The sequence below is a fragment of the Erinaceus europaeus genome, chromosome 1 (genome assembly GCF_950295315.1).
Source record: "Erinaceus europaeus chromosome 1, mEriEur2.1, whole genome shotgun sequence".
NCBI classification, from domain to species: domain Eukaryota; kingdom Metazoa; phylum Chordata; class Mammalia; order Eulipotyphla; family Erinaceidae; genus Erinaceus; species Erinaceus europaeus.
The window spans coordinates 104,571,486-104,593,392 of record NC_080162.1 but is presented as its reverse complement, the minus strand read 5'-3'; the positions used below and the strand labels follow the sequence as shown (position 1 = coordinate 104,593,392).

At 40.2% G+C, this 21,907-nt stretch overlaps 1 protein-coding gene across 3 annotated transcripts in view; it reads right to left on the bottom strand.

Moving 5' to 3' along the window:
- The window catches only part of PLCE1 (phospholipase C epsilon 1), a 447,646-nt gene that overhangs the window by 250,968 nt on the left and 174,771 nt on the right, over positions 1-21,907 (bottom strand). For all 3 annotated transcript variants that reach the window (XM_060192220.1, XM_007535620.3, XM_060192230.1), the window contains one exon: positions 3,599-3,887. In XM_060192220.1, the coding sequence (XP_060048203.1) occupies positions 3,599-3,887 (289 nt within the window). The remainder of the gene's footprint in view (positions 1-3,598; positions 3,888-21,907) is intronic.

Sequence of the window (21,907 nt, the reverse complement as noted above, 5' to 3'; positions counted from 1 at the left end):
ACAAGTTTTGACTAACTCATGGGTGGAATATATAGGGTTACCTTTTCCCTTCCTTCTTTCCCTCTGCTTTTTCATCTAAGTTAATCCCATTTAGTTCATTTCAAATATGATCTCTCTTGTGGAAGATGTCTTTTTTTTTTGTTTTGTTTTTAGAATCCACTTCCTTAACTCTGCCTTTCAGGACAAATTTAAATTATTTTATGCTGCTCATATTCCCTCTTTCATTCCATTTATAAGTTACACACAAAAATAAGTTAGTGCAGGGATGGAAGATATCTTACCTGGTAGAATGCACACCTGACCATGCAAGAGGACATGGGGTCAGACCTCTTGTCACCATAAAGGAACACCATGCACAGAGGGAAACTTCACAAGTGGTAGAGAAGTTATATAGTGTCTCTATTCTCTCTTTCAACCATGCTATGAAAAAAAGGGAAAAAATAAAGACTCTGGGAGCAGTGGCATCATTAGGCACGAAGCCCCAGCAAAGTTCTGGTACAAAAACAAAGTTACAGGGATAATAATTTTCCTTTATATAGGTATGAGTTTTGAGATACAATGCATCATAACAAAATATCTATAGCACCTAAAATCTCTGGGCCCAGGGATGTAGTTCTGCTGTAGTATGCACATTTTCATGTGTAGGGCTTTTAAGTTCAGTCCTTGGAAGGAAAAAAACAAATCTCTAAAATAGTAAAAAATTCTTCTCAAAAGATCTCAACCACAGCTTTCCTGTAACTCTATAATCACTGAAGTAAACTATTTTCTTTCAGCAAGAAACATCTTTAATTCACTTATATGGCTTTAGTCTTAAAGGTTGATTTAAATAGTTATATATATTTTTCTTTTTTTATGTTTTAATTGTGTGACTAATGTAAGTATAGCCTTACAGTATGGTTGCTGATGCACAGGAACATCAAGGCCCTAACGCTCTCTTATACCCCTTCAACTTCTCCTTACCCAGAGTTTTGTTTGTTTGTTTTGTTTTGCTTTGGTATAACATACCCCACCCAGTTCAAGTGTGTCCTATAGATATTTTCCATAGATTCTCATTAGTAATACAAACCTGAAAGTTATTGGCTAACTTGATACCACAGGACACACACTGAACAGTGAAAGAAGGAGCCAACCAAGGCACTTTACAGCAACCGGACGCCCTGGTACAATACATGGCCAACAGAGTTCAAGATCCAACCTGTCAACATGCAGCAGCTACAGATTCTTTAAATAGTTTGTGATTTCAAATGTCTGTGTGTCTTTTTGATACATTTTCTTCTACTGCATGCTGAAGAAACATGCTTCATTAGGACACTTACAGACTTTGAAAATTCCCAAGGAGAGGGCACTGAATTTAAAAAACCAGTCCTAAGAGAGCTAGTCAGAATTTACAGATTAAGCCTGGAGCATTAAGCCAAACAAGTAATTGTATTTATCAGCAGCAACTACTTGTAGAGGGACATTAGAAAGAGGAAAAACAGAAAAAATTCCCCGACTCTTATAAAATGATAAATTAAAGATAACAAACACAGTGAATCTCAGAGCTAAGAATGTTGATCTGTGAGATTTTGATATGAAAGGGGAAGTGCAAACAACAATCAAGATTACAGGCAATAAGCACACTAACCAGGAGCCTCCATTTTTTCCTCCCCAAAGATCTATGTAAGACCAGGGGCAGTCTGCTTTGATAACAGGTGTGTGTGTGTGTGTGTGTGTGTGTGTGTGTGTGTGTGTGTGTGTGTGTATACAAGAAAGTAGCTTTTACTGAATTTTATCTGAGGCCAGCCCATTTGCCATAGAGTCATAATTCCTTTGCCAAACTCTTTAAATACTTAAGTCACTTTTACATTATTCGGCATTTAAATCTCTAGAAGCCCCACACTATTCTTCAGTTAAGTGGTGCATGCCAGTCTGCCCTCTTGAATCAAAACACAGGTACATAAACATATGTTATAGGATATCTTATAACATGTAAACACTGCTGGGCACTGAGTAGGGTGATCGATATGCTATTCTCACATAGGATAACAAACATCGAAGCAATGCTAACTCTAATGCCATTCTCAGCCCAATTTCCCAGGAAGAAGAGTGATGGGGAATGTTTGGCAGTCACTAGGAGCCACATGAGAGTGGCTAAACCTTGAAACTTGTGCACAGGTCAAAACTACTTAGCACCTAAAGCTTATCTGCTCCATTAGAGCAGAAGCATGTCTTGTTCCCTACCTAGTACTTCATACCAAAAATGAGCCCCAAAACACACTGAAAATATGGAAAACACGAAATCAAGTTTCTCTCCTGTCATCTTCTGGATTAGAGTTCCTGTATTATTATTTTTTTAAATTTTTGGCTTATAACCAATCCAGATAAGTTGGGTTGATTCTAGAAAACAAAACCAAAATGGCACCCACCCACACAGTACACAAGGAGGTGTATGCCTTCTCTAGGGTTTGCTCCCGAAGTATGTGGAGGATGGAGGGAATTGAAGGTTAAGGATGGAGGTCACTGGTCTATTAACCAAGGGTCTGGAACTTTTTTTGTGGAGGAGCAATAGTTGTTCTCCTCAAGTATTGGCAGGATGTCAGCTCAAGCTCTTGGTAGTCCCCAGTAATGGAACACTACTCTGCATGGTCTCCATCTGGCTGGCAGCATCCTGCTAGGAAGAGTGCCAATTGCGTTGTGACAGCTGTGCAGTACACAAATCTCTGAGATGACTTTGTGCACTGTCATTTATGATCTGCCTGTCTATTATTCATGGGAAGTAGCTGAGGAATATTCAGATGCCAAGAGACCTCATTTTCAGTGGCTTTTCTTTTTACAGCAAAATGCCTATCTTGTCTTTTAAGATAGGAGTTATTGGAAGAAGGTGTTCAGTTTCTTTGGTCAGTAGGAATCTACTGATTTTGTGTAAGAAGGAGAACTATTTTCCACCCCATTCTCTTTTATTTACTTATTATCATTGGGGCTCAGAAATGGCACTTCTAATCCACTGCTCCTGGTGGCCAATCTCCCTCCCCCCCATTTTATCAGATAAAACAGAGACAAATTGAGAGAGAAGGGGGAGATAGAGAGGGAGAGAAAGCTAGACACCTGCAGACATGTTTCACCAATTGTGAAGCATCCTCCCCTGCAGGTAGGGAGGGGGTGGCGCTCGAACCCGGATCCTTGTACTTAGTACTATGTGTGCTTAATCAGATGTGCCTCCACCTGTCCTCACTCCCTTCTCCACCACTACTGGTTTGCATTACCACACATGCCCATTTGCCTATCAGCATTTTCATGGTATTATTATGCATTGTGAATAATCACTAAGAGAAACTACCTGACAGAATGAGGTTTTTTTTTTAAATATTAAAGATAGACACTTAAAAAGTCATTTCTTTTGAAAAACAATGTTCAAAATCTGATGGTCATTATTTGGAATATTTACAACTTAAAAGATTTTGATAAACTGTTTCATCCTCTTTTACTCTGTGGAATGTCCCCTTATCTCTACCTAAAGTTGCTGATAAGTGAACTCAATATCAGGAAATACAGAACTGTTAACCTAGGTTCTTTTCTGCATCCAAAGATGAAAAGATAAAAACAAAATTTCAGACTTTACCTTTCAGCATCATTCGCCCTGTGGATCCTCCAAAAGTACTGAGAAGGCCACTTCTTGCTCCTAAAGATGTGGTGGCTTCAAGGAGAGAACCAGTGATGTATTGAGAGATGGAAGTCCGCTGAAGGGTGGCACGATACTCACATACAGTGTCTGGGACACACTGCTTTAAATTTGGACCAATGCTAATCCGTTCATGTGCTTTATCAGAGGCTGGGAGCTTTGTAAAGAAATGGAGAAGAGATCCAGTTCTATCTTCTGTTTCTTCTCCTCTTCTCATTGCATTGTAGATCTGTGAACAGCACAAAGTACAGGAAGTATTAATCTAGTTTCTTAGAAAAGCAAATTAACTTGTTGACAAAATGCCAAGATGACTTATTAAGAAAGAAGGCTCAGTCCCTCTAAGCACAAACACTCTTGAGCACAGGACTCATGCATTAACCTGAACATTCTACAGACACCATTTATTTGGAAAAACTATGTGTAGTTATGAAATAAGCTATTCAAACAACTCTGCTATCAAACAGAGCACTTACAAGCTCTACCAACCAAAAATACATTCAGCTCAAATTTCTCCTCCTTCTCAACAAGTAATGCTCTTTTGCAGAAGAACAGGGGCCAAGTTTTCTGTTTTCTCCTTTTGTACTCTCCTGAGTGACTGTGCCAGGTCTATTTGACTCCATGGGACACTTTAGCCTAGTATTCATGAGAAATCTTTTCTCTCTTCTCAGATAGAAGTGAGAATAACAGAACCACTAACAGGGAGAATAACAGGAAAGGAGAAAGTCCATATTTCTTTCTTAGGTATAGCCCTTCAATCCACCAGTTTGGATGAGCTTAGTATTTTTTTCCCCTCCTTCCTCATGTCTCAATTCTAGTGAGTGACATTCATTCTTCTTGCTCTGTCTTAATCGCTATCCTGATTTTCTTTTCCTTTACCACTTGAACTCAGTAAGAATTATCATTCTTCAAACAAAATGGTTACCAAGTATAACTCTAATATACTCCAGTGCAATTATTTTAAAATCATTAATTTTCTATTACATATGACAATAATATAGTAATATCATTACTGCCTTATGAATCATTAGAATGAAAGCCATGGGACATGTGCAAAGGGTAAGGTGCACTTATCATACTACAGGATTTTAGTTTAGAAAAGGAGGTGCTGGGGAGGTATCTCAACACTACTAAAGGAGGGAGTAGTGCTCTGATGTCACACACCTGGTTCTTCTCTCTCACACTCTTGATAATAAATGAATAAATATATTTTGTTTAGAATATGAGACTTAAAATGTTTGAGGTCTGACATCATTGCAATGAAGTTCTAGGTTTCATAAAGCTTTCTGGGAATTCAAAGACCAGAGTACCAGAAACATAACATCACCCAGTTTTCTGGTGCTAGAATGAAGGTTTACTCTACTGTGCTGGCTCTTATCCTGCCACATTGGGCATCTTGCCTTGACTGACCTGTCATTCTTTCATCAGCTGGACAAATATAGTTATTCTGTGTTTATATAACAGTTATGTATCATGTCTGAGTAAATAAGACAGTTTTCTTTTTTCAAGGAAGTCACAGCCTGGGAAGGCAGATAAATAGATAAGTAAGGACTACAAAAGCCAGATAAAGGCAAGAGACCTGCATACTTTAATGAGGGCTCTTTTGGTCATTACCAGGCCACCCCATCATTCGGGTCCCCAGTCAGAGAATTCTGGGATTCCCACATAGATATGATGGGCCTAGACCTCTAACAGATCCCTCTCTCTACCATCTATGGTCATTTCCATCAGGAACAGTATCATGAGCCTTTCTGTTGGCCTCAACAAGATCTTGTCCTCAATGTGAACAATAATGGTAGGGACTACCCCACTCTCCAAAGGGAGGCTGGGTCAATATACTCTGCCACTCCTGGTCCTGAAATGAGTGCGGGCTGGAATATCTTTAGCTATGAACACAGAATGTGAACCTAGACCTACAGGGATGCAGAGGTTACACAGGCTCCTGTGCTGAATACGGGCCCCAGATCAAATTGATGGGGTTTACAGTTAACAATATTTATAAATTTTTGCCAAATTTGGGAGCTACTCTCTGCCCTGATCCAGCTTTCTAGTCCTATTTCTAACTCTGACACCATCTCCCCAGACAATACCTTTAGCCCACCTGCATATTAGTTGTTGGGAGCAGTCAAAAATTACTAAAGTCACGGGCCCTTTGGAATATACCTAAAATAGAATTCCTAGCTTCGTCCAAAATGGAGACCTCAAATCTCATCTGCTATATTCTTACATTTTGTTCCTGATTATTAAACAGTTTGTTCTGTTTTATATCTTAATGTTTTTCAGCCAACAAGTTGCAGATGCTACGATGGCGCCAACCTGACCTTCCTGGGCAGATGACCTCAGCAATGTGTCCTGGAATCCCACCTCTCCAGAGTCCTGTCCCACTAGGGAAAGAGAGACAGGCTGGGAGTATGGATCGACCTGCCAATGGCCATGTTCAATGGGGAAGCAGTTACAGAAGCCAGACCTTCCACCTCCTGCATCCCATAATGATCCTAGGCCCATACTCCCAGAGGGGTAAAGAATAGGAAAGGATATATATATATAAAATATAAAATATATGGAGGGGATGGGATACAGAACTCTGGTGGTGGGAATGGTATGGAATTGTACCCCTCTTATCCTACGGTCTTGTTGATCATTATTAAATCAACCAACCAATCAATCAATAAAAAGAACTATCATAAAAAATAGGTAAGCAAAGATCTTATAGTGGAGCAGAAATCAAGGTCATCTCCTTTTATAAATGGCTAGAAAAGAGAAGATAGGACCTGAAAGGTGAGCACTACACTTTAAGTTAGTCATACTCTTCCATAATGCTGCATACTTAAAAACATCACCCTAATTAAGACCCACAAATACTGAAGAGAACCCCTGTTGAACTGTTCTAGGTCCTTGGGAGACTCTAGAATGTAGCTGGAGAACCCCCTGCCCCCAAACACACACACATACACAATCAAACAGCATGACCCTAACTAGATGTCTATTTTGCTTTCCTCTGCCTACTGGTGTTCACTAACGTAAATTTTAAAATGCGGGGGCCAGGAGGTGGCGCACCTGGTTAAGCACTCACATTACAGCACATAAAGACCTGGTTCAAGTCCCTGGTCCCCCAACTGCAGGGGGAAAGTTTCATAAATGGTGAAGCAGGGCTGCAGGTGTCTCTTTGTCTTTTCCTCTCTATCTTCCCCTCCCCTCTCAAGTTCTCTGTCTCTATACAATAAACTAAAAATTAAAAATAAATAAAAATAATATTTTAAATGTGATTCTCTGTCACTAATTTCTACTGGCTAGTGTGGCTATGGACCTGGTAAACTAAGGAAAACAGAGCCCAGCCTTTGGTGTCAAGTATCTGGAGCTACACATGACTTTATCTTGCCCAGGTAGAGTTGGTCATGAACAGAAACAGTTTCCACTTGTAAAATGGAGGGAATAAGTCCCCTTTGATAAAGCATGTGAGAGTCAGAAAAGTAATGCAAACAGTGCAAAGACTCAGTCTAATGTCTAGAAATTGGTGTATATTATTATTATTTTATTTATTTTTTTACCAGAGCACTGCTCAGCTCTGGCTTAGGTGGTGAGGGGGACTGAACCTGGGACTTTGGAGCCTCATGCACGAGAGTCTCTTTGCTAACCATTATGCTATCTACCCTCGTCCACCACTGTTTTTTAAGACAGAGACAGAGAGGCAGAGAGAGAGTTAGACAGTCAAAGAGACCAAAGTACCAAAGCTTCCTTCAATGTGGTGGGGGCCGTGTTCAAATTTGCGTCACATATTAAGCGAGCAATTTCACAGGTCCTAGTCATTACTATTGAGCAGAAAGACAACAAATTCATTTGTCCTCAAGGAATAGCACGTGGCTGTAAAAAGATAGTATAGCCCAAGAAATGCAACATGATGGGGTTAGAGTGAGTATGGGAGTATAGCTAGAAAATAACAAAGATCAGCTGTACTGTTAGCATTGAATGTCAAGCAAAAGAGATTTAATCCATCAGAGGTGGGATACTCACTCCTTTTTTTTTTAAACTAAAAAATTAAGTTAAAGTTGTTTAATTTTACAATAATTACTGTGCTGACAGTTCTTACTAAGGGGATAACCTATTTACTTACCTACTTATAACTAATAACTAGTTAACAATGTGTTTATCTATTTAACTTGTCAAGTTGCTTTACTGACTCCCTTTCGATGACTCATTATCTTCTGCTCTCCTGTTTTTATTTTGCATAGTGATGTAATATTAATTTATAAAATTATAAGATAATAGGGGTATAATTCCATATGGTTCCCACCATCATAGTTCTGTAGCACCATCCCCTCTATTGGAAACTGAAGTCATTCTCCCAAGGTCACTGATATAGGATGAATCTATAGCTATCTATATCCATACCCACATATCTAGATTTTTCTCCCCATTTTCTCCGATGGTCCTGCCCCCACTTCCTTTCTAAGTCACTCTTAACTTGGATACTACTTCTGAGTATATTTCCTTTTTTCCTCTTCTCTCTCAGATACAAGACACAGTGCTTGGCTTCCTCTGGTGTTTCCCAGATTTGTTTCCCTTTCATTACTAGGATATAAACAAGATTCTTGGTGAAAATACTTTGGGCCCTGGTAGAATGGGGGTACAGAGTACTTCCCCTATCATTTAACTGTCTGGGAGTAGGGACTAAAGTTCTTTTTGGGGTGCAGATGGAGTGAATTCTGGCTTCTGTAATTGCTTTCCACTGGACATGGGCATAGGCAATTGACCAAGGACATGGAGAAAAAGGTCAGTCTCTACTCTCAACAGGTGATGCAGCTCATCTCCAATATATGAGAAATTGTACCCATATATCAACAACTGTCAGGTAAAATATTATCCATTCCTTCTTCTAAATTATTTGGGGAAAATAACCATTCTAGGGAAACTGAGTCATCTTTGCTATGAAATAAAGAGGCTTCATATAAACCAAGCAACCAACCAAACAATTAAACAAAAACAAACCAAACAAATGCTATCTGTATAGTCTGTGGTCACTCTGTGTCTTCATCAGTTACTTATTTCTAAGCTTGCAAAGTCATCAGAGGTTAATTTTGCACAGGTGAATAGTAACTCTAGAAAGACGAAGAAGTATAGTCAACTTTACACAATCAGCAAGAGCTTGAATAAGGAAGGAAATCTAGTTTTTTTTTTTTTCCAACTCTGTGGTACAGTTTTATCCACTGCACAAAACATAGTCACAGCCAAAACTCAAAGAGCAGATGACAAATTTTAAGAGTTGAGTTCTAAGGTGTTAGGGGGCCGGGCGGTAGTGCAGCGGGTTAAGTGCACACGGCGTGAAGCACAGGACCAGCATAAGGATTTCAGTTCGAGCCTCCAGTTCTCCACCTGCAGGAGGGTCGCTTCACAAGTGGTGAAGCAGGTATGCAGATGTCTATCTTTCTCTCTCCCTCTCTGTCTTCCCTTCCTCTCTTGATTTCTCTCTGTCCTATCCAACAATAATAATAACAAGAACAATAATAAACAATAAGGGCAACCAAAGGGGAAAAACAAAAAATAAATAAAAAAATAAAAGTTCTAAGGTGTTATCATCCATTGTTAATACCCTGTACACAAAGAACCAGAAAGGCCAGTAGGTTCTACCCATATCTGGACTACATGTGCTAATCAAATGAGCTGAATTCAAGGAGTTTATTGGAAAGATTCTGAAATGTGAATGAAGATAGATAAGGCAATCTTAGGGAAAATAATAAATCCATGCTACAACTTATTAGCAATCTATTTCAATAAAAGAAAAAATCATGGGAAGTCTCATACACCGTGTAAGAAGAGGAAACAGTGTTGAATAGTCATTACAAATATGGTGATAAAGCATCGGTCTCAATCATAGTTCCCGGCTGTATGACCAAGGCTAAACTGCTAGGTCCCTCTGATCCTCAGTTTCATTTTCTCCAATATGGGGACATAAAAGCATCTGTTTCATAAAGTTCTGGTAAGATTTACAAGACTTGATTAATGCAACATACTGAGAACAGCAGTTGGCATACAGTAAATGTTCAACAAACATTACTCTTTTATGATGATGGTAATAAAGTGGCACACTACAGAAAAATGCCCTGCAGCTATTTTCTTTACCAATTCTGGGTCAGTCTTGTGGGCTTATTTAACAACAGGAAGTTATCAAACTTGATACCAAGCAAAGTCATGAAAAACATTTATACATCAGAGCTACCTATCTCTTGTTGCTTTTAGGAACTCTGAAACAGCTGCCATGTGGCAAAGCCTGAGAGCTTCTTGAAGGATGAGGGACTACAGGCTAGTTACTCCTGCCAACAGCCAGACACACAGTGAAGTTATCCTAGACCATGCAGACACCAGTCCAAGTCCCACATGAGATTCATGAAAGCCCAGAGAGGTCAGTTGATCTGGACTAGGAGAATCACCCAGCCGGCTAATTGACAGACATGTGAGATAAAAAAAAAAAAAAAATTGTGTGTGTGTGTGTGTGTGTGTGTGTGTGTGTGTGTGTGTGTGTGTGTGTGAATTCATGATGGTTTGGGAATGAGTTGTTACAAGGCAAAAGTTAACACAGTGATGATGTGTTAGCATTATTACTAGCACAGTGACACACATTTACTTGAATGGGTTTGGAATCCACTAACACTAAGAGGATGTTTCATTTTGCATAGGTGAATAGTAATCCCAGAAAGATGAAGTAGTATAGTCAACTTTATACAATCAGCAAGAGCCTGAATTAGGAAGGAAATCTAGATTTTTTTTTTCCCAACTTTGTTGTATACTTTAACCACTGCACTAAACATAGTCACAACCAAAGCCCAAACAGTGGGGGTTCAAGAGGGTACTGGTACCTGGCAAGAAGTTTAGATCAGGTTTACATCGTTGTTACTGTTTCTACTCATAACAATTTCTTACATGGTCACTCTAAATTACATTAGAAATAGTCATTATAACTAATGAATAACCAAATATTTTTTTTAAATGTAAGACATAGTTTAAATTCCAAAGCGAAAAAAACCTACATAAACATTACCTCATTTGACCAGTGGGATAACAGAAGATGCTGAAATCTAGAAAAACTACTAGCCTGTACGGTCTAAGAGCCTCTGTGAGTTAAAAACGAGATATCACACTTAAGTTTGTTAAACAGCTATGTATCCAGTATTTCATTCAACAGTAGATCTCTCACTATGGTTCACACCTCTTTTTTTATTGTCTATCACCTCCCTCTAGAATAACATCTTTAAGAGAAATTTATTTATTTATTTATTTATTTTTTGACCCTAGGGTTATTGCTGGGGCTTGGTGCCTGCACTATGAGTCCACTGCTCCTGGAGGCTATTTTTTCCCATTTTTTGTGGCCCTTGTTGTTGTCATTATTGTTGCCATTGATGTTGTTGTTGGATAGGACAGAGAGAAGTCGAGAGAGGACGGGAAGACTGAGGGGGGGAGAGAAAGACACGTGCAGACCTGCTTCATCGCTTGTTTAGTGACTCCCCTGCAGGTGGGGAGCTGGGATCCTTATGCCGGTCCTTGCACTTTGCGCCAAGTGCTAGTGCCCGACCCCCTTATTTAACCCTTGTAGCGATCCTGGTTTCTGTTTGCATCCTAATTTAACCCTTGTAGTGATCCTGGTTTCTGCTCAAGTGTTAAAGAATCATCACCTTGGGGGGGGGGGCAGGTGGTGGCACACCTGGTTGAGCACACATGTTACAATGGGCAAGGACCCTGGTCTGAGCTCCCAATCCTCACCTGTAGAGGGGAATCTTTACAAGTGGTGAAGCAGTGCTGCAGGTGTCTCTCTATCTCTGTAGCACTCCTCCCCTCTCAATTTCTGACAGTCTCTATCCAATAAATAAATAAAGATAATACAAAAAAAGAACTAATCACCTTAGACCTTAAGGAGATCATATAACCTATTCTTATCTAATGGTGCTTCTCATAGTACCTACTACCCTGTTACTAAGCAAATCATATTTCCTTCCTCCTAGAGTGAGAGCTTCTGCGGGTAGGGGCAAGTTAAGTTCTATTTGTCTCTTTATTATCTGAAGACTCCAGCTTGGAGTCCACTACAGGGTAAATTCAACAAGTGGTATGAATGAAACCCTCACCCCCCGCAGAAATTCCCTGTGGCTATGAATGCAATAGACCTTTTTATTACCAATGCTTCCAGCTTAATATTTCCAAAGACAAATCAGGTCTGAGCTGCTAATTCCAAGGGGAATCATCATACAAATAAATCATATCTTAACAAGGAACCTGGCTGCCAAGGAGTCCTCTTGAAAAAAAGAAAGAGAAAAAAAAAGAAAAAGAAAAAACCTAATTAAATCAGAACAAATGGATTATATTGTTAGGCTTGTGATGTCAGGCTGTGAAATAGACCAACAGAAGGGATTTAATAACCTGAACTTCCAGGCTCCCTGAAGCTGCAAGGAATAAAGGTCAATTAGTGAATCACATGGGGAAAAAGTCTCTGCAAGACCAAAAACAAATGTTTATAAATCCTGTAGACTGTGATGCCCTGGCACAGGGGTTCAGGTCAGTGTTTTTGCTAAACTGTGCACATGTGAAGCTGTGAAGGACAGAAAATTCCTGAAGTTCCGAAATTCCAGCTGCCAGATGTCCACAACAGATAGAAAAGACCATGGCCAATGTGCAGAGCCAGGCCAATTACTGCAAGTGCCCCAGCTGAATCTCCACTCTTCTCATCCTGGCACCTGACCTCCTTCCTTTTTCCCAGTTGGAAGGGGTCAGTGGAATGATGTATCCTTACAGCTTGGGTCATCACGTTTTTTAAAAAAATTTTATATTTGTTTATTTATTTTCTCTTTTGTTGCCCTTATTTATCGTAGTTATTATTGCTATTGTTGTTGTCATCATTGTTGGATAGGACAGAGAGAAATGGAGAGAGGAGGGGAAGACAGAGAGGGGGAGATAAAGATAAGACACCTGCAGACCTGCTTCACCACCTGTGAAGCGACTCCCCTGCAGGTGGGGAGCCGGGGGCTCGAACTGGGATCCTTACGCCGGTCCTTGTGCTTTGCGCCATGTGCGCTTAACCCAGAAGTCGGGTCATCACTTTTAAGCCAGCACATTTCCCTCCTCTATTACCTCTATTACCGAGTTCTCTTTGCCTTACAACTGCCATGAAGCTGACTTTCTAAGCGTATTGTTTTGCTGAGGTGAAGTAGCAGAGCAGAGACCAGAAAGGGAAAGGAAAAATATGGACTTCGCTTCACGTTGTTCATGTCATACTTATACCCGATAACTAGGGGGAAATCACTGATGCTTCTATAAGGGAGAATGTTGTAAATTGTTATAAGCCAGAATAAATGAGACAAAATAACTGAGACTTCTTTGTCTTTGGTTATAAGGTCCTTGAGTATGAAAGGTGGGGTCCAGATGTTCTCAATTTGAGTCAGCTCCAGAACCACCCTTAGAACAATAATGAATGTAAAGTCGCTTCTGGCCTTTGTGAGAGCACTGAATGCTAACCACTAGACCACCAAGCAACTTATCTTCTGGCTTTTGTTAACTGAGTTGCTGCATGAGTAACGAGCCTCACTTCAGAGCCTCATGCCCACCAATAAGGGCTTACAGTGGCTCAAAACAAGCAGTATTCACTCCCATGTTTCATCCAAGAGTAGAACCAGTTGGCACTATCAGTAAACACACTTCAGGAAGCACAGTGGGTGAAGTCATCAGATGTCCTGGAGTTATCAAACTCAGACAGGTCAGGGGATTATGAAGCGGGGGGGGGGGGGGGGGGGAGGATTACTGCAACTAAAAGGGGGAAAGGCAGCAGGGTCAGGACAGGATGGAGGAGTGCAGGGAGGATATAAAACAGGATAGAACAGGAGTAGAGTTCAGCCAGGGAGTGGACTCCTGAGGCTCATCTGTTCCAGAAGGTCAGGAAAAAGGGTGTCAGTCAAAGGAGACCTTAGGAGTAGAAGAGGGATGTGTAGTGGTAGTGCAGAAGTGATGACTCAGGATAAAAGAGGCGACAATGTTCTAAATATGTGCCAAGTGACCCCACATCCCTGGGTCTAAGAGAGTGAACAATGCATCTGGGGAGCTAAGATGGATGGGCTCTCTGAATCCTTAAAAATGGGTGCAATTCTAGCTGTAAAGTATTTCCTTTCACAATTATTTGCTAAGAAAGCTGAAGAGATTACATTAAATCAATCCCCTCCCCCCAGTGTTTAAAGCTGGAGAATCACATCTATGCCTTGAAGACACCCACCCACAACCCTTCGCAGGCTATTTACATTTCCAGGGCTGTTGTGTGAAATGTAGAGGATGCAACAGCAAAGAAAGCCTAGTTTCATAATTACTGGATGGTTTCACTCATATGTGGAATACAGATCATCAAAGCACAAAAACTTGGGAAAAAAGGAGGAGGAGAAAGAGGAGGAGGAGGAGAGGGAAAGAAAAAGAAGGGGGCTGCATGATGCCACATCTGGTTGAGTGCCCATCTCACCATGTGCAAGGACCTGGGTTCAAGCTCCCTACTCCCACCTGTATAGGGGCAAAGCTTCATGACTGGTGAAGCAGGTCTGTAAGTTTCTTTCTCTCCATATCACCTCCTTTCCTCTCAACTTCTCTCTATCTCTATCCAAAATTAAAAAAAAATTAAATCAACAAGAATAGAAAAGAAGTAGTAGCTAATTTTTCTCTAAGACTTGTGAGAACTATGGTGGTTATGGGTGTGTGTGTAGGGGGAGGTTACAGACTTTTGGTGGTGGGTAAAGTGTTTAGCTATATTCTTGTAATCTTGTAAATAATTAATAAACATTAATTAAATTAAAAATAAACATTTAATAAATTAAATACACATATTGTAGTCTTAACTCTTAAGGCAGGAATGGGTAGAAATGATCATGTCTAAGACTGACCAACTAACTTTCTTTTTCCTTCTGTCTTTTTCCTTCCTTCCTTCCTTCCTTCCTTCCTTCCTTCCTTCCTTCCTTCCTTCCTTCCTTTTCATCACCAGCCCTTCAGTCCCCTGAGCCAACTTTTTCAGATAGAATAGAGAGACAAAGACAGGGGCAGAGGAATACCATAGCACTAAAGCACCCACAATGTGGTAGGGAGTTGGGCTATAACTTGGGTCTCAAGCAAGGCAAAGGAAGCACACTGTCCATGTAAGCTATCTTGATGGTCCGAAGATCTCTCTCTCTCTCTCTCTCTCGCTCATTCTTTATTTCTTTTGTAGAGTCAAAGAAAAGTTGAAAGGAAAGGAGGAGATAAAGAGGGAGAAAGGGATATACCTGAAACAACTCTTCACTGCTTATGAAGTTTCCTGCTGCAGGTGGGGACTCAGAGCTTGAACCTTGGCCCTCAAATATTGTAATGTGTGTATTCTACTGTGTGTGCCATGTGCCACAGCTCAACCATTACTGTCCAACTTTTTTTGGTAGGTAGAGAAGATGGATAGATGATAGATAGATAGACAGATAGATACAGAGAGACAGACAGACATAGTGGCAAAGAGAGAAAGAGGGAGGGAGAAAGAGAGAGAGAGAGAGAGTTATCTTGCTGCTCCTCTATGGTTTCTTGATGGCTATCTTTTTGTAACAAAACCATGGGAAGGGACAAAGTGCCCAACATAACCTACCAACCCAGGTAGAGATGGATTATCCATTTGATTAACATCCAAAGTATATCACTGAAAGGTATCCCACAGGGTGAGCAGGAATTTAGGACTATTCCTGACTAGTCAGAGTTACAGAGCCAGAAAAAAGTTTCTGAAGAAAACAACCTTCCTTTCTATGGTTGGAAGACAGCACTGGGAAGGTAAGCCTTCAAGAAGCCTCCAAAATTACTGAGCATAGTCTGGTTTCTTTTAGATTGTTGAAAGAAACTTGGAGAACTTGATCAGGGAACAATCTTACATCTACTTTTTACACATCAGAGCTATATGTCATCATTCTGCATGTAATCTTTTTACCAAATCACTGTTACCTGTGCTGTGCATTTGGCCTTTTATACAATACTGGCTACTACTAAAAAAAGCAACAGGTGATGCCACTGGGTTTGCACTTAGTTGAGAGGAGTCAGGAGTTGTCTGTTCCCAGACAGACCACTTCCATCCTGTTGCAGGGGCTTTCAGTCATGTGTGTGTGTATGAGAACATGTTCAGGGGTGATTTGTGAGAGGAGACTGAAAATCAAAGACTTCACGCCGAGAGAGCTCAGGGGTGTGGGAAAGTTATCAACTTCCATCTCATAGGTATCTGCTCTGTAGTCAGACAAGAAAGATATGGCCACTCTCAATTGTATTCCAAAGATTTCTGTGGACACCGTTAAAAAAAAAACCATAAAATTAATTAAACTCTGGGTTACAGTCATAATTAAAAAGAGCTTCTAATTTACATTCCAAAATTAAGGTATTTTAGCTCTTATATTTTGTCATTTAAAAAGCCTATTTATTCTATTGTCTCTACTGGGCTTAAGGTTTTTCTTGGCTATCAAAACAAAGAAGTCTTTTGTTGATAGAAGCAGGCGACAGTGTTTTGGTAAAATGATTATATACAGAATAATGGTATGAAGCTCTATTGTGTAGAAAATAGACTTAAGAGCTTTCACTGTCTCCATATCCCTGAGTTTCTTGCAACAACTTAAAACACTGTTGTCTTTCACTTTGTAGGAACCCTAAACAACTGGGTGCAGTCATTATTCTCTAAGAGCATGTAAGGAACTACACAGATGTGGCTACTCATAACTAAAAGCAATGCCAATAAACAGTATATATATATATATATATATATGAACATGACCAACCCTCTGGGATGCACCACTCAAGAGTGTCCCAAAGATGCTCTCTATATGTGCTTTCAGAGATCCAGTATTCATGAACTATTGCTTGGATTGATTTCACTAGGCTCCTGACACCTGTATTCAGCAGCTATCAATAGCAATGTCAAAGGCAGCGGGCAAAATGATCAACAATTCAGTCAATAATGATCATATGCATAAAGACCAGGTGGACTAGGAGGGGCAGGGACACTGAAATTCCTAACTGGTAGGTTGGGGAGGAGCCAAAGAAGACACAGTGAATGGGTCTTGAGTTAGAAGAAGAGGCTTCTTGATGGAGGTTCCATTTCTGGAACTGGTTATTTCTGCAGCTTCTTTGGATATCATAGGGTGCCTTCACAGAAGCAAATAAGGGTTTACCTGGAAGTTTCTATCACTTCTTCTGTACTCTCATAACAAGAACTGTGATCATCTGTTTAGTTTAGGGAAGAGGGGAGGGAGGCAGCTCTACTTATTGCTTTCATGAGGGAGGGGAAGGAGCAATAGGAGAACCTGGTACGAGTTAAAATGATGAACAGACCACAGATGATGCTCAACTCTTGCCTTTTTTTTTTAAATAAAATGGAGATATTGATAAGACCATAGGGTAAGAGGGGTACAATACCACACAGTTCCCAATACCAGAACTCCTTATCCTACACCAGCACTCCCTGAAAGCTTTCCTATTCTTTACTCCTCTGGGAGTATGGACCCAGGATCATCATGAGGTGCAGAAGGTGGGAGGTCTGGCTTCTGCAATTGCTTCCCCATTGAACATGGATGTTGACAGGTTGATCCATACTCCCAGCCTGCCTCTTTCTTTCCCTAGTGGGGTGGGGCTCTGGGTAGGTGGGGCTCCAGGAGACATTGGTGGGTTGTCTGCCCAGGGAAGTCAGGGGGCATCATGCTAGCATCTAGAACCTGGTGGCTGAAAAAGTATGCCCCTTGGAATATACCTAAAATAGATCTACTAGCTTTTTCCAAAATGGAGACCCCCAAATCTTCATCCGCAATATTCTTGCCTTTAGGTTTATGATTAGTCAACAATTTGTTTACTTTGTATCTTAACTCTAGTTTTTTTATGATCCAGTAGTCACCCTGATGTGCACTGAAACAGAAGACAGAGAGGAAGGAGAAAGGAACCACTAGAAAGTCTAGGCTCTAGAAAGTCAGGGGTGTAGGGTAATCAGAGGCTCTTCCTTCCTCTCTTCCTCCCTTTCCTTGGCCTTGCTCCTCCTAAACACTCCTTGAAAAGCCAAGGAGAAACAAGAGCAATCTCTTTTAGGAGGTAGATTAGGAAGGAGGTCATGGCTGTTCCTAACTGAGCTAAATCTGGTTTTCATCAGTTCCTGCAACAGGTTCCATCTTTAATTTTTATCATGTGTTTATCATTTCTACCAATTGTTAAACCACACTTGAAAATATTTACCAGGGAAAGCAAGGGATCCTCTGTAATCAATCAGAGGCAGCACTCAAAGAGTTTGAAAAGATTCACCTGACCCTAGGTGCCACCCCTAGCATTTCAGATGCCAGTGCTGAGTAGTGTTCTAGTGCCCACTTCTCTCTCTCTACCATCCTCTCATATCATAGTATTATATTTAGGCACAGGACATAGAAAATAAGAGACGTCAACTAATGTATGTATCGTGAGAGGATAAACCCAAGCTACATTGTGAGAAGTGAAGGAAAGAAGAGAATCATAAAAGATAAAATTTGGAAGCTAGAATGGAAGGAGGGATAAAGGAACAGGAGGATAACAAGTAACAACAATTTATCTGAGACATACCTGCTGAGACACTCACTGGTCACTTTGTTTTGAACATCAGGACAATCATCACCCTTCATTGATTAATCAATAACTCACCCCTGCTTCACTGAGTGTTCCACATGAGTAAAGATGGTTAGAAAATTAGGGCAAGTAATAGGGAAAGTTAAATAATGAGATGAGATAGGAAATAACAAGTGAGAAAAGAGGTGTAGGTAATGAGGAACAGTGTGATTTCACTGCGATGTGAGCAACTGCTGTGTGCCCAGAACTGTGCAAGGCCAAAAAAAAACCAGGAGTAATAGGATGAATCTATTATGAGTTCTTGGAAAGGGGGCAAAGGAATAAGGGAAGAACAGTGGCTATACTGTGAGCTGTAGATTACTTGGAGCAATGCGGAAATTATAAGCAAAACAACATACAAGAGTTACACGCTTGCTATAAAAAGCTAAGCATGATAGGAAATCAGAACAAGGAGAGATCATAGAAAAAGTCTTCATAAATGGACCAAGCCCAAGATGGACAAAGCTGCACTGGAGAATTTGAAGAACTTATGCTCCTAAGGATTTGGTCAAACCCACTGATAAAGAATATGGTTTCCTAATAATGACAATCGACATACAAAAAAAAATGTTACTGGCTCTGAAGTGCAGATATGGGTTAAAGATCAAACTACTAGTCTGAAGTGCTAGAGAGATACAACTTCATGCTCTTTCTTCTGTCATTTGTGCCATTTTTAGATATATACTTTGTCCTAGTGGTAAGAGAGAGAAAGACTGTGGTGCCCAATTTGGCCCTATTCTGGGGTCAAGGCAGAACAGGTTTGTTCTTATCCTTTCTTATTTGTATTACTTAAAAGTGAAATAACACTGCAGTATGACATTTTCCCCACATTTTTTTTTCTTTGCAGTTTGTCTTTCAGTTCCAAAGGCTTGATACCAAATGTCCTGAGAGTCTGGGGCTTCAGGGAGTCTCTGAACCTTGACTTTGTTATCGCAGAAAAAGGAGCTCTTTTTCCTTATTGTATTGTTATTTCAGTGATGAATATGGTGATTTGTACACACACACACACACACACACACACACACACACACACACACACGAGACTATGCTTCTATGTTGTAAACCAATGCAAAATCAGTAAAACTCTTTTTTTTTAAAAAAAAAAAAAACCTTTATTTTATTTGATAGAACAGAGAGAAATTAAGAGAGAGGGATAGAGAAGAGACAGAAAGAGGAACACTTATAGCACTGCTTCTCCACTCATGAAGCTTTTCTCCTGCAGGTGGGGACCAGAGGCTTGAACCTGAGTCCTTGTGCACGGTAATACATGCGCCTAAGTGCACCACCACCCAGCCTCCTAAGACTTTCCTTCCTTCCTTCCTTCCATCCTTCCTTCCTTCCTTCCTTCCTTCCTTCCTTCCTTCCTTCCTTCCTTCCTCCCTCCCTCCCTCCCTCCCTCCCTTCCTTCCTTCCTTCCTTTCTTTCTCTCTTCCTTCTTTTCTTTTTTTTTAAAGAATGTACATGCTAAGAAAGGTCTTGTGGAGGTTTTCAAATTTTCTGGGTAATATGACTTCTCTTTTGTGGACTGCTTCTTCGTGGAGAGGGTCAGGTGGGTGTGTAGGTGCTGTAGCTTCTCACTAGGTTCTGTGCAGGGTGTAGGCTGGTTGTGCTCCAGACAATATACACACGGCTGATTCTAAGTGGACCCAAAGAGAACTTCACACATACACACACACACACACACACACACACACACACACACACACACACACATACACACACACCTGAACACTGAGAAAACTGAAAATGACTCTCTTCTTTGATCCAATGATATTCAATGGTGCCCAATGCACTTGATGTCTTAGCCTGGGCATGACATTTTGCTTAATGTCATAAGCATGACATATTGCTTATCCAGGACATTCTTCTTGACGTCTTGCTTAGCTACTCTGAATATTCTGGTGCTGTTTGGAATATAGGCAATAACTATATTTAACCGTATTTTAATCCTTGTCATTTTGAAAGTGATAAATGCAAAGCACTGAGTTTATTCTCTATTGTTCCTGATTTACTTATTCAGTGAGGGTTACAACTGACATTTTTGAAAAACAGTGGTCCAGGAGGTGATGCAGTGGATGAAACATTAGATGTTTTATTAGTGGATAAAGCATGAATTCAACTTCCGGCAGCACATGCACCAGAATGTTGCTTTGGTCTCTTTCTTTCTCTTCTATTTCTCTCATTACTAAATATTTTTTTAAATTTATTTTTTATTTAAGAAAGGATAAATTAACAAAACCATAGGGTAGGAGGGGTACAACTCCACACAATTCCCACCACCCAATCTCTATATCCCACCCCCTCCCCTGATAGCTTTCCCATTCTCTATCCCTCTGGGAGCATGGACCCAGGGTCATTGTGGGTAAATATTTTTTTTAAATAGCAGTTTTTTTAATTTAATTTATTTCTTTATTGGGGAATAATGTTTTACATTCAACAGTAAATACAATAGTTTCTTCATGCATAACATTCCCCAGTTTCCCATTTAACAATACACCCCCACTATTGTATTTATCATCCTTCATGGACCTGTATTCTCCCCACCCACCCACCCCAGAGTCTTTTACTTTGGTGCGATATGCCAATTACATTTCAGGTTCTATTTGTGTTTTTGTTTCTGATCTTGTTTTTCAACTTCTGCCTGAGAGTGAGATCAATAGCAGTTTTATTGAGATATAATTCATCCAGTTGAAGTATACAAGTCCACAATTTTTGGTATATTTATAGAGTTTTGTAATTATCAACATAGTCAATTACAGATCATTTAAATTACCCTCATAAAAGTTCAGCACCCATAAAGTGGAGTTCCTCACTTACTACAATATCTCCAGGCCTAGATAACTACTAGTCTACTTCTGTCTCTACAGATTTGCCTACTGTGGAAATATAGTGCAATCCTGTAGTATTCTGATGTTATAAAGGGGTCAAATTCTTCTTCAAGAATTTGTCATTAACTTTTCTTCCTCAAAATACCTACCATAAAACCAGGCACATGGCAGGTAACCAATAAATAAATATTCTACTGAATGAAAACAGAAATGTACATTCAATCAAGTTAGCTGTTTTTTTTTTCTTCATCATATTTTATGTTTGGGCCTTATTCACCCAACTAAAGATCAGGAAAAAGGTCAAAAATAGAGTTGTTTTGTTATTCTAAGTCATGGAAAAGCTTTGTTGATGCTCTCAAAGGGAAATTCCAGTGTATTGTCTCAAACCTGGATGTACCCTTAGTATCACTTGGAAAATAAAAATTATGGGGGTTGGGCAGTGGCACACCAGGTTAAGCGCACATAGCACGATGTGCAAGCATCCATGAGAGGATCCTGGTTCCAGTCCTGGCTCCCCACTTGCATGGGGGTCACTTCACAATCAATGAAGCAGGTCTGCAGGTGTCTCTCTCTCCATCTCTATCTCCCCCTCCTCTCTCAATTTCTCTCTATCCTATCCAATAAAAATGAAAAATGGCCTCCAAGAGCAGTGGATTAGTAGCACTGAGCTCCAACAATAACTCTGGAGGAGAGAGAGAGAGAGAGAGAGAGATTGAGAGAATAAAAAATATTGAGTCATGAACCTTGTCTCATTCTACCCAAGTCCCAAGGTTTTGATGTACTAGTATGGGATGAGATCTAT